This window comes from Haplochromis burtoni, unplaced genomic scaffold, assembly GCF_018398535.1.
Source record: "Haplochromis burtoni strain Fernald_Lab_line unplaced genomic scaffold, NCSU_Asbu1 Contig_109, whole genome shotgun sequence".
NCBI classification, from domain to species: domain Eukaryota; kingdom Metazoa; phylum Chordata; class Actinopteri; order Cichliformes; family Cichlidae; genus Haplochromis; species Haplochromis burtoni.
The window spans coordinates 170,603-181,360 of NW_024582470.1; the positions used below are offsets into that span (position 1 = coordinate 170,603).

The following is a 10,758-nucleotide window of genomic DNA, read 5'->3' on the forward strand; positions in this document are numbered from 1 at the left end:
GAATATTGAACCTCTCATCTCACTTTTTTGTCTGTTTGACAAAGTAAACTTCTTCACTTTTTGTTACATTTAATAAATGCGACTATTAGCTTTGACCTTCTGACCTAGTGATTTATGAGTCTCACTCGCTCTCTTTTTGGACACAATGACCATTTTGTTCTGTCAGGAAACTGAACTGAATTTCTTTTCCTTGAAATTCAAAGCAAAATATTTACATGAGTGTTTTCCACCTCTGTCTGTTCTTATCTGGCAGGAGAAGCCACTAAACAAATCTCTGCAGAGAGGAGAAGACCCACAGTTTGACCAGGTGTGTGTGTCTCATGTGGACACATACTATACACACTGTCACATATTTTGAACAGGACTAACCTTTTTGCCATCCTTTCTCTTTGTCTCTTGGCTCCGTCTCTTCTTCCTGTCATGTCCAGCTGATTAACTCTATGAGTTCTCTTGCTGAGTACTGCCTGCCATCCATCCTGAAGACTCTGTTCGACTGGTACAAGAGGCAAAATGGCCTGGAGGACGAATCCCATGAATATCGACCCCGGGCCAACACCAAGTCAAAAAAGTGAGAGAAGATTAAAATATTGGAGCTGTTTGTGCACATGAACACATGAACTGGATCGTGAAATACCTTCCTTTTAAAATGATTTATTTCAAGCAATGTAGGCTCAAATATTCCCAAACCAGCCTGAAATTTAGATGAGGATGATTAGAGTGATGGTCAGTCATTGTCCAAACATAGGTGTGAATGTCGCGCTTACTCATTAATATAACATAGACATAGAATTTGAGGTAGAAACCAAAATATGACAACTTTGAAGACCCGGCAACATTAATGCATTACATAGCGCAGTCAAAAGTGACCTTCACAGCTCTGTGCACCTGGGCCTAACAGAACAGACACCGTTATTGTAAGTGTACTAATATCGTCTTATGTCTGTCTTTCTCAGTGATGAGCAACAGAAGGACTACTTATTGGAGCGGAGGGATCTGGCGATAGATTTCATCTTTTCACTGGTGCTTATTGAAGTTTTAAAGCAGGTGGGGCACATTTTGCAGTCTGATCTGTTTGGCATAATGTCTTTTAAATGTTTAAAGGAGAAGCACTGATAATAATGCATATTATTATTGTCCTTCCAGAATAGCTCGTATGTGTTTAAGTGACAAAGTAAATGTAATAAAATTACATTTTACTGCAGATCCCCCTCCATCCTCTTTTGGATGGACTCATCCAAGAAGTCGTTAACCTGGCCTTCAAGCACTTCAAATACAAGGAAGGGTAAGACAGACGACCTATAAAAATTATATTGATACAATAGAATGCATTAAATGCATTTTAGTTTTCAAATTCGTAAAAACTAACTAGTGCACTTGATTGATAATATTCATGTTAATGTTTAATTTTTAGGTATCTGGGGCCTAACACAGGCAACATGCACATAGTAGCTGACCTCTATGCTGAAGTAGTGGGAGTCGTTGCTCAGTCGAGGTATTGTTGAATTAATTACTGCTTACACTGTATGCATATTTGTGTAGCTGCACGCAATAAATGTTTGTGTCTCTCATGTAATTGTACCTGTTGCCAGTACTTTTTTATTCAGAAATAAATCTCCCTGAAGACCCAACATGTACAGAGCCAAAGCTCAATGAAAACTGAAAGCGAGTACTTGATATTGAGGCCAGTGTTTTCAAAATGTAACAGCTGAAGTGGGTACGAGAAATCTTAATATTTCACAGTGTTATTGTTTTCCCAGATGTCTACAGTGAGTGGGGTTGTGGAACTCACAATAAAAAGAAAGTCCAGCTTGTCTCGTCAGTCTTTAAAAACTGCTGACTAAGGATGTGTGGTCATAGAGTAGAAATACAACAGAGAGAAAAAAAAGTATTTTTTGTCTTTAATTTGAAGTAGAATCCAGGTCGTGTTACAGCTGTGGGCCTGTTTGTCTGGGTTAAAAATTTAATATGTGGCAACAGTTGCTATCTGCCCTCTTTTTGACCCAATTTTCAGTGAAATCAGAGATTACAAATGCCGTCTCTCCGACTTCAGCACAAGTAAAGAACATAGTGTAGTAATAGCTGTGTTCCTCAAGTCTGAATGTGTGTTTGTGTGCATAAGGGTAATGATAAGGGTCCTCCAACTGTGTCACGTAATGTCATGTGCGATGAAGGATAAAAAAAGAAATAAAAAATCTAATTTTACTGAGTTATTACTATGTAATACAGTTACACATGGCAGCTCACAAACTGTCACACACAAACACACACACACACAAAGATAATAACCCCAAAAATCCACAAACTTAATGGAACAAAGTTATCGACCAAGTATGAGATCTAATTGAGCAAAGGGAGAAAAACTGTCTTGTGTTCTTACACTAATCAAGTAGCAGTCTGAATCACCTTTCTGTTATTTATTTGCACTGCATTCTGCACACACAGGACTATGACAAATTTGAGTACACACTCTTTTCAGTTTAGTTAATGATAACAGTGTTTATATGTGCTTTATTTAAACTCTCTGCACGTAGAACAAGGCTAATAACTATTTCACTTACTAAACTGCTGCAGTAACACACGTACATATTCCCTGCACATTGCCCCTCCAGCGCCTTTCTAAATATAGGCTTGTGGAGCACTGTTGTACTGTTGGTAGAATCTATCTGGCTGGTTGGTACATATGCAAAAAAGCATATACCCATGTGCATGTGTTTTTAAAAGGGCGGGGGGGGCAGACTAAATGTGCTCAATCTATGCAAATGAACAGAGATTAGAAGACTCTTGATGCTTTGTTTTAGTTATTCTTCAAATGTAACCCCCCCCACTTAGACATAGATATAATGGTATTTACTAAAACTCACGAGACTTGCTCATATCTGGTCACCATTTCCTCGGCAGGTTCCCAGCAGTGAGGAAGAAGTTCATCTCCGAGCTCAAGGAGCTGAGGCAGAAAGAGCAGAGCCCGTACGTCATCCAGTCCACCATCAGCCTCATCATGGGACTCAAGTTTTTCCGCATCAAAATGTACCCAGTGGAAGACTTTGAAGCTTCCTTCCAGTTCATGCAGGTAGACTGAGCTACTACTGTAATAGCTTCCTTGCCAAAGTGGGCTGTATTTAGAAAGCTTAAAGGAATGATGTAGATTTTTTTGTTTTTTTTGGTTGGAATATTTGTACCTGGAAGCTCTTAAGTGTCATCATATGGCTTTCTAACCAAGTTCTACAAAGTAATCTGGGTTAATTGCCTTGTTTTTCACGCCTCTGATGTGAGTCGTAGTTGCAAGAATTCCCATGATCCATTGCAAAACAAAGCAATGGACATATACAAAGATTTTTTTTATCACTTTCTCTCTCTTTCTTTCTTTCCTTCTCTCTGTCTGCAGGAGTGTGCACAGTATTTCCTGGAAGTGAAAGATAAAGACATTAAGCACTCATTAGCTGGACTCTTTGTGGAAATACTCGTACCTGTAGCTGCTGTAAGTGCATTTAATCTTACTCCTCAGAACAAAAAAGAGTAGACATTAGGACAGGCCCAGATTGAAATTACTGCTCTCCATTTATATGATAAGTCTGATGTCTTAGGATCATCAGTATATAATGCTCCGTTTGTCTCGATCAGGTTAACAGAAATTGTTCTGGTGGGGGGAAAAATGAAATCCAATGTATATCGACATAACTTCTGCATTATCTCTCCTCCTCCAGACCGTGAAGAATGAGGTGAACGTGCCGTGTCTACGAAATTTTGTCGAAAGTTTGTACGACACCACACTGGACCTGTCCTCTAGGAAGAAACACTCTCTGGTAACTTTTTCCCCGTATTCGGTTTCACCACTGGTAATCTCTCTTCATTTCCTCTCCATTACTAGCAGTTGGTGAAAGCACTTACTGTAACTCTCCCAACATGTGAGCTTTTATCTCTTCGTGGGAACGAGATAAGAGTGTAGTGTACAGCGCACTGGCTATTTTTTGAAGCTGCGCCAGATGGACAGTGTTTGCCTACAGCATGGAGGTAGGCAGGGAAATCAGCAGTTCATCTGACTCATTAAAACAGTGCACTAAGGCTAGGCTTTGATTACAAGGTTACTGAACTGTATGTGATTTTCAGTGCTATAACTTCCTTAAAATATAGACACAACTTCTCAGAAATTTCTTAGATGCACGACAACGCTCGCTGAGGTGGTGCATTCTCTAAGATGTAGCCCCACCTTTGGGATGTGTCCTGCGGTTATTTGACGGGCACATTTGATAACAAGACATGCCATCAGGCCGCTGTGCTGCATTATTTTTGCAGATTCTCTGCATACTCCAAGCCACCCATATGCAGCCAAGACCTGACACACCTCTCTCCAAACAAAAGTTCTTGTTTGGGGGGGGGGTTCAGTTTTTCCAAGTGAATTACACAGAGGCATGCACACTAACAAGCAGTCATCTGCTATGTCAGGGAGATCATAATTGACAAACATGACAGGAATGATAGCAATGTGGTGCTTTTCCATAATTGTTATTCATTTGCATTCTGGGTGTCTGAGTGAAAGAAAGAAATGGGCGAGAATCAGATGAAGAGTGCTCACTTTGATAAGCAGTGACAGGTGCGCTTCTCAAGGTTAGAGGTTCCAAAACCAGTCGCGACGCCTCTCTCGACCCGCGCTGATCATTAGCAAAGAATTTGTTTTAAAGAATGATCTGTATTCTGACTTACATAACCTTTAAGAATGACTGTATAGAGGAGATGTCAGGTCTGAGCCTGCTGGACATGAAATTTCTGTTAAAAATCCGTAAATATGAGTCACTTCTGAAAACTCACACTGTTGATGGTTTGATTTTCTTCATGCGATTTCATGTATATACATTTTTGTTTTTAAAGGACAAAGATGGATTTCAATACCTGGGTTAAAGTTTGCAGCTAGTCAGACTGTCTCTGTCTCTTGTGTAGTTGGGGAGAAAGAATGAGTAATGAAATTTGCATTGATGTCCCATTATCGCACTACCTTTGAGCTTTCATCCAGAGTAAAATTGTAACAAATCAGAGAAGTGCTGTTTATCAACATCAATGTTTGGCTGACAGGTCGGTTCATCCCTCCCAAATTTGTCATGCGCCTCATTTAATTTTCGCCCATCTGTCTTCCCTCCCTGCACCAGGCCCTGTATCCTCTGGTGACCTGCCTGCTGTGTGTCAGTCAGAAGCAGTTCTTCCTCAGCCGCTGGCACATTTTTCTCAACAACTGCCTCTCGAACCTCAAGGTCAGCTGCTTCGTCTGTACGATGCAAATCCACAAATTACTGTAGAAAGGGCTGTTTGTTTCCCAAAACAGTATACTCATAAAAATTAATTATGTGTGAAAAGTGAACTGTACATGCACAAAACACTACAAAATATTTGCTCTACCCGCTAGCCCTTCAGCTTTAAAATCACCCGTCAGTGTTTATTGCTTCAAGTGAAGCACTGCAGCTTAGAGACTGACTGACCGGGGCTCATAAAGCCTCGTAAAGTTTATGATTACACTTTAAATCTTTAGAATCCAGTGTATGTTGGGCACACAGCAACAATTTATACTGTGCCTGTACAATAACAGAAAGAAATGCCCCTTAGGGTTTGTTTTGAGAGAAAACATTTCTGTTACCGATGTGTAACAAACTCTACCTGTTTTAAGTCTAATTGTTTTTTGTCTGCATGCGTGTGAATGCAGAACAAAGACCCCAAGATGGCACGAGTGGCTCTGGAATCACTCTACCGCCTGCTGTGGGTGTACATGATCCGGATAAAGTGTGAAAGCAACACTGCTACACAAAGGTAATGCTACATCTGTTACTTTTCTATAAAATAGCATGTAAGATGTAATCGGAAGCTCGGTATCATCATGTTAAGCAATCATTAGTTATCTTTCCAGAAATAATCTTCTTCTTTTTTTTTAAATTGTGCCGTAACTTATATGATTAAGTTATTTAGTGGAATTTCCCTTAAACATGGTACACTTGTAAATATAGTCAAATGCATCAGGAATTACAATGCTAAGCTTATTTACATCTTTTTGTCCCTCAGTCGCCTGACGTCCATCACCACCACTCTCTTCCCCAAAGGGAGTCGTAGCGTCGTGCCCAGAGACATGCCTCTGAATATTTTTGTCAAGATTATCCAGTTTATTGCCCAGGTATTATTATTATTATTATCATTATTGTTATTATTATTTAACCATGAAAAAAATAAACTCTTAAGATTAAAAATCTCTTTTTCAAGAGTGTCCGGGGACAAGAAGAAAAGTGGTACGCTCATAAGTTGCATAAATTAATAGCACACACACATAAAAATCCATAAACCAGTTAAATATAGTCAAAGAGGAAAAAAATAAAACACAGAAACAACCAAGATTATAACCTTCATTATCTGTAAAAAATGAATACCTTGATAAATGGTATGAGTGACCAAACCACATAAAGTGTTGTTCTTGCTCAGAGAAATAAAGTCACATTTGTGTGCATAGCATAGTGTTTTTTTCTGTACTGTTACTGAAAAACAGACCAATGCAATGATTAATCCAAAATTCTGAGATGGCACGGTTCCAGTATCTACTCAAAAGCTAAACAGTAATGAAAAGTAGAGGCTGACCAACAATGTAGGACATGAGATGTTTTTTTACATTTCACTAGAATCCATTATCAAAATTGATTACATTCTATCTGATGTCTGAATTAGCGGCAGAGGGTTTTGAAACCTGCTCTAATGCTGTTTAAGTGCAGCGCACTCTTTGCTCTTGCATTTGCTGCTGTCATGTAGCAACCGTGTAAAACCCCAGTTGCTACATGACATGAGTTTTTGTGACTCCGACAAAATAAGAAGTATAAATAAGACCTTCAGTGTCCTGTTTTGTTTGTTTGTTTTCTTTGATTTTTTTATAAATAGTTTTTATTAAAATGTCCCACTGCTGACAGCAGATACACCTGCTGCCTCACACCATGTTGCCTCTAAAATCCTGTAACTCCAGCATGTTTGTCCTTTCTTCAGGAGAGACTCGATTTTGCTATGAAGGAGATCATATTTGACCTGCTGAGTGTTGGGAAGCCTGCCAAAGCCTTCAGTCTCAACCCAGAGGTAAAAAGGAGTGGACACAGGCATTCAGTTGCACAAAGATCAACAGTGGATCTCCCCGGGACATTTTATAGATCTAAGCATTCCAACTTTGATTTCTATCAAAGGAATGTAAAGAACAGTATGTGGTCTGCTGGAAGCTTCAACGTAATTAGCCTGAAACGGAGGATATTCACTTTACCTAATAATAGTTAGGAGAGATGGACTTGGCTGTGAGCGTATCCTGTGTTGGACATTATGTGCTAAACTATCGATTGGTGTAATCTGACAGTGCAGTATGCTTTGCACAGTTTAAGGATGTTTACAGTCACAGTGAGGCTTTTTGACAGTATATCAGCAGTTATATAAATAGATCCCGCTCAGCTACATTCACTGCAGGATCTGTGTCTTACTGGGAAACAATGTAATAATGTTGATCTACATTGAATTCTGCTTTATATCTTCCATTGCTCTTGAAAAACTGGCATAAAAACTGGCGCTGTATCCGTCTTCCAGCGTATGAACATTGGTCTGCGGGCGTTCCTGGTGATAGCAGATGCTCTCCAACAGAAGGATGGAGAGCCTCCTATGCCCAACACAGGAGCCACTCTGCCCTCTGGAAACTCTCTGAAGAAGAAGAAAACATATCTCAGCAAGACACTCACTGAAGAGGAAGCCAAGCTAATAGGTCTGTGTGTGTGTTTGTGTGTGTGGGTGTCTGGATGCTGCTGTAATTTGAATGTCTCCCCCTTCATCGTCTCTGTTTCTGGCTGGTTCCCCACAGGCATGTCCTTGTACTACTCCCAGGTGCGAAAAGCTCTGGACAACATCCTGAGGCACTTGGATAAGGAGGTGGGTCGTTGCATGATGCTCACAAGCGTCCAGATGCTCAACAAAGAGCCAGAGGATATGATCACGTATGTAACTGCAAAGTGGAGTTTCATTCCGTTTCAAATTTTGCAAACGTGATCGAAAATAAGTGTCCAATGTACTCCTCCATTTTCCATCTTTAGTGGTGAAAGGAAGCCTAAAATCGACCTGTTCAGGACATGTGTGGCTGCCATTCCTCGTATCCTTCCCGATGGCATGTCCAAGCCTGAGCTCATAGACTTGCTATCAAGGTAAGTTTCAGGTCTAGCTCAAGTTCCTCACAAATACAATAAAAAACTGAATCATTAAAAGAATAGAATACATTAAATTATAAGTCAAACTATATCAGTACAAGTTCTTGGTTTCAGTTTAGTTTTTTTAGTTTCTGTGTTACTTTTGTTGTAATGTGGTTGCATATTTTCAGGGGAAACATGTAGGAATTTCACAACAGGCATTCAATGCAAACAATACACAAAAACTAACCAGATTTCCTGCTTCCTTATATTTTTTATTATTGTTTTATCCTTTTTTTTGATTCAAATTTCTTTTCACTCAGTTGCAATTTTAGTTTAATTTTGGTGAAATACAAGCTTTGTAACACAAATCTTGCTTATTTTTTGTCTGTCTGTCCCTCAGACTCACAGTGCACATGGACGATGAGCTTCGTCTTATTTCCCAGAATTCCCTGCAGAGCCTGTTACTTGATTTCTCAGACTGGAGGGAAGACGTCCTTTTTGGTTACACACATTTCCTTTTACGTGAGGTATAGCACAACCTTCGGATGCTTTCATGCTGCTCTTCTAAAGTGTTAAAATCATACTACCTACATAGTGACATATTAGAAACATTTCCCCAGAACTAATTTAGATTCTCACAGAGTGATGTGGTCCTTAAACTGAAAGGTGAACATTTAGAACCATCATAGTAGCTTCTTACAATAGGACCTCTTTATTATATGCTTATTCATAATTTCAAAGTGTTAGCCATAAAACATTGTTGCCAGTTATGACCGAAGGGGGTTCACTTCACAACAGGAGTGTCGTATGCTAAATACTTCCAGGTCCAAGACACCCATCAGTGTCTGCAGGATGCATCCGTCAAGCTTCTTCTCCAGCTGCTCACACAGTGGAGGTTAGCTCTGCAGCTCCAGGGGAAGATGCGAGGGGGAGTTGAGGTTTGTATAGAGTACTTTATCATTATGACAGTCACACATAAGCCAACTATTTCCTTTCCTTTAGGAGACATGATGTTCAGTGTATTTAAAATTATATTAAAAACATTTAGAGAAGCCACTGAGCTTGAAAGGTTGTTGAGGTCTTCTGGGTTTGTCGGTCTGTAAATGCATGCTTAATTACTTTTTACTAACCCTCCTAACTTTCCATCAGGCCAGCCCTAGACTGCCAGAGCGAAGCCCTCATTGTTCAGTACTCCATGCGGTGGAGGGCCTTGCTCTGCTGCTCCTCTGTTCGTGTCAGATCAGCACAAGGAAGCTGGCAGTCGGCGTGTTAAGAGAAATACGCTGTCTCTTCACGGCACTGGGACATGCTGAGGTAAAGCACAGAAAACTCACATCTTCTCCTACCAGCTCACCAGCTTGTCTCACTTTATAGACGGTAACAAAGCAGTGAAGAAAAATACAAAAACAGTTCGGTAACAAATGCAACAGCAATCTTGTGACAAACTGTGATTAAAGAGGGAGAAAGGGTATGGAAATAGGATGGAAGGAGAGCCATCTGACTTGCTGTGATTAGACATGCATTGTGTGACGCTGTTATAAAAATAGCTGATTCTATAAATGTCTTTCCCTAAAGGACGATGACAAACCCATGATAGAGGTCATGGACCAGCTGAGCCCTGCTGTAATGGACAGCTTTGTTCACGTGGCTGTTTCTGACTCAGTAGGTATATTTGTGCTTAGAATGTGAGAGCGATCAGTAACAAAAGTGTATCGATGTGATAAGTGATTTTACAAATGACTTATTTGCTCCTGTTGCCTCTCAGTCCACTTTGCCTCTCAGCCACCACGTTGACCTCCAGTGGCTAGTGGAGTGGACGGCTCGACTGGTGAGCAGTTCGTACGACGTGAAGAGCCCCAGCCATGTCTGGATTTTTGCCCAGTGTGTGAAGGACCCATGGGTGCTCTGTTTGCACATCTTTTTGCGGCAAGAGCATCTGCCTAAGCACTGCCCCGTTGCTCTAGGATACGCCTGGCCCTACGTTTTCACACGGCTACAGCTGCTGCTGCCTCTGGTTGATCCCAAGTACATGAACTCACATTTATTACATTACACTTTAAGGATTTCACTCTAAATAAAATGACATGCAATGATAGCAACTTGTGTATGAAAGATTAAACTAATGCATTTTCACCTGTCTTCATGCAGCAGCCCAGTGAACGCTAAGAAGACGAGCACGGCAGGCGCCAGCGACAGCTACATCTCACTGTGGCGCAATTACCTAATCCTCTGTCTCGGAGTGGCTAAGCCAAGCATCATGTCACCTGGCCATCTCAGAGCGTCTACACCTGAGATCACTGCCACCACACCTGATGGCAGCGTCACCTACGACAACAAGGTGCGCATTTGTCCTTCAGTTGATAGCAGAGACGTAGAGTTTAGAAATGTGCACTATTTTTTTTTTTATTCCTATTTATTCTATTTATCCCCTTCGTATATTTTATTTATATTTGTCTCTGTATTTATATATGTGTGTGTGTGTGTGTGTGTGTGTGTATATATATAATATTCTGTAACTGTAACTTCTGTCGGTGCTGTGCTTTTTGGAAATCGAATTTCCCAGAGGAACCCACCCGAGGGATTAATAAAG

At 40.4% G+C, this 10,758-nt stretch overlaps 1 protein-coding gene across 9 annotated transcripts in view; it reads left to right on the forward strand.

The window, feature by feature from the left end:
- The window catches only part of fryb (furry homolog b (Drosophila)), a 54,030-nt gene that overhangs the window by 22,031 nt on the left and 21,241 nt on the right, over positions 1–10,758 (forward strand). For all 9 annotated transcript variants that reach the window (XM_014335438.2, XM_014335431.2, XM_014335433.2 and 6 more), the window contains exons 3-23: positions 254–307; positions 429–568; positions 954–1,044; positions 1,203–1,282; positions 1,412–1,492; positions 2,899–3,067; positions 3,383–3,475; positions 3,702–3,800; positions 5,139–5,240; positions 5,687–5,790; positions 6,040–6,148; positions 7,000–7,086; positions 7,579–7,750; positions 7,847–7,979; positions 8,076–8,183; positions 8,569–8,695; positions 8,993–9,106; positions 9,318–9,482; positions 9,744–9,830; positions 9,934–10,193; positions 10,317–10,506. In XM_014335438.2, the coding sequence (XP_014190924.1) occupies positions 254–307; positions 429–568; positions 954–1,044; positions 1,203–1,282; positions 1,412–1,492; positions 2,899–3,067; positions 3,383–3,475; positions 3,702–3,800; positions 5,139–5,240; positions 5,687–5,790; positions 6,040–6,148; positions 7,000–7,086; positions 7,579–7,750; positions 7,847–7,979; positions 8,076–8,183; positions 8,569–8,695; positions 8,993–9,106; positions 9,318–9,482; positions 9,744–9,830; positions 9,934–10,193; positions 10,317–10,506 (2,565 nt within the window). The remainder of the gene's footprint in view (positions 1–253; positions 308–428; positions 569–953; positions 1,045–1,202; positions 1,283–1,411; positions 1,493–2,898; positions 3,068–3,382; positions 3,476–3,701; positions 3,801–5,138; positions 5,241–5,686; positions 5,791–6,039; positions 6,149–6,999; positions 7,087–7,578; positions 7,751–7,846; positions 7,980–8,075; positions 8,184–8,568; positions 8,696–8,992; positions 9,107–9,317; positions 9,483–9,743; positions 9,831–9,933; positions 10,194–10,316; positions 10,507–10,758) is intronic.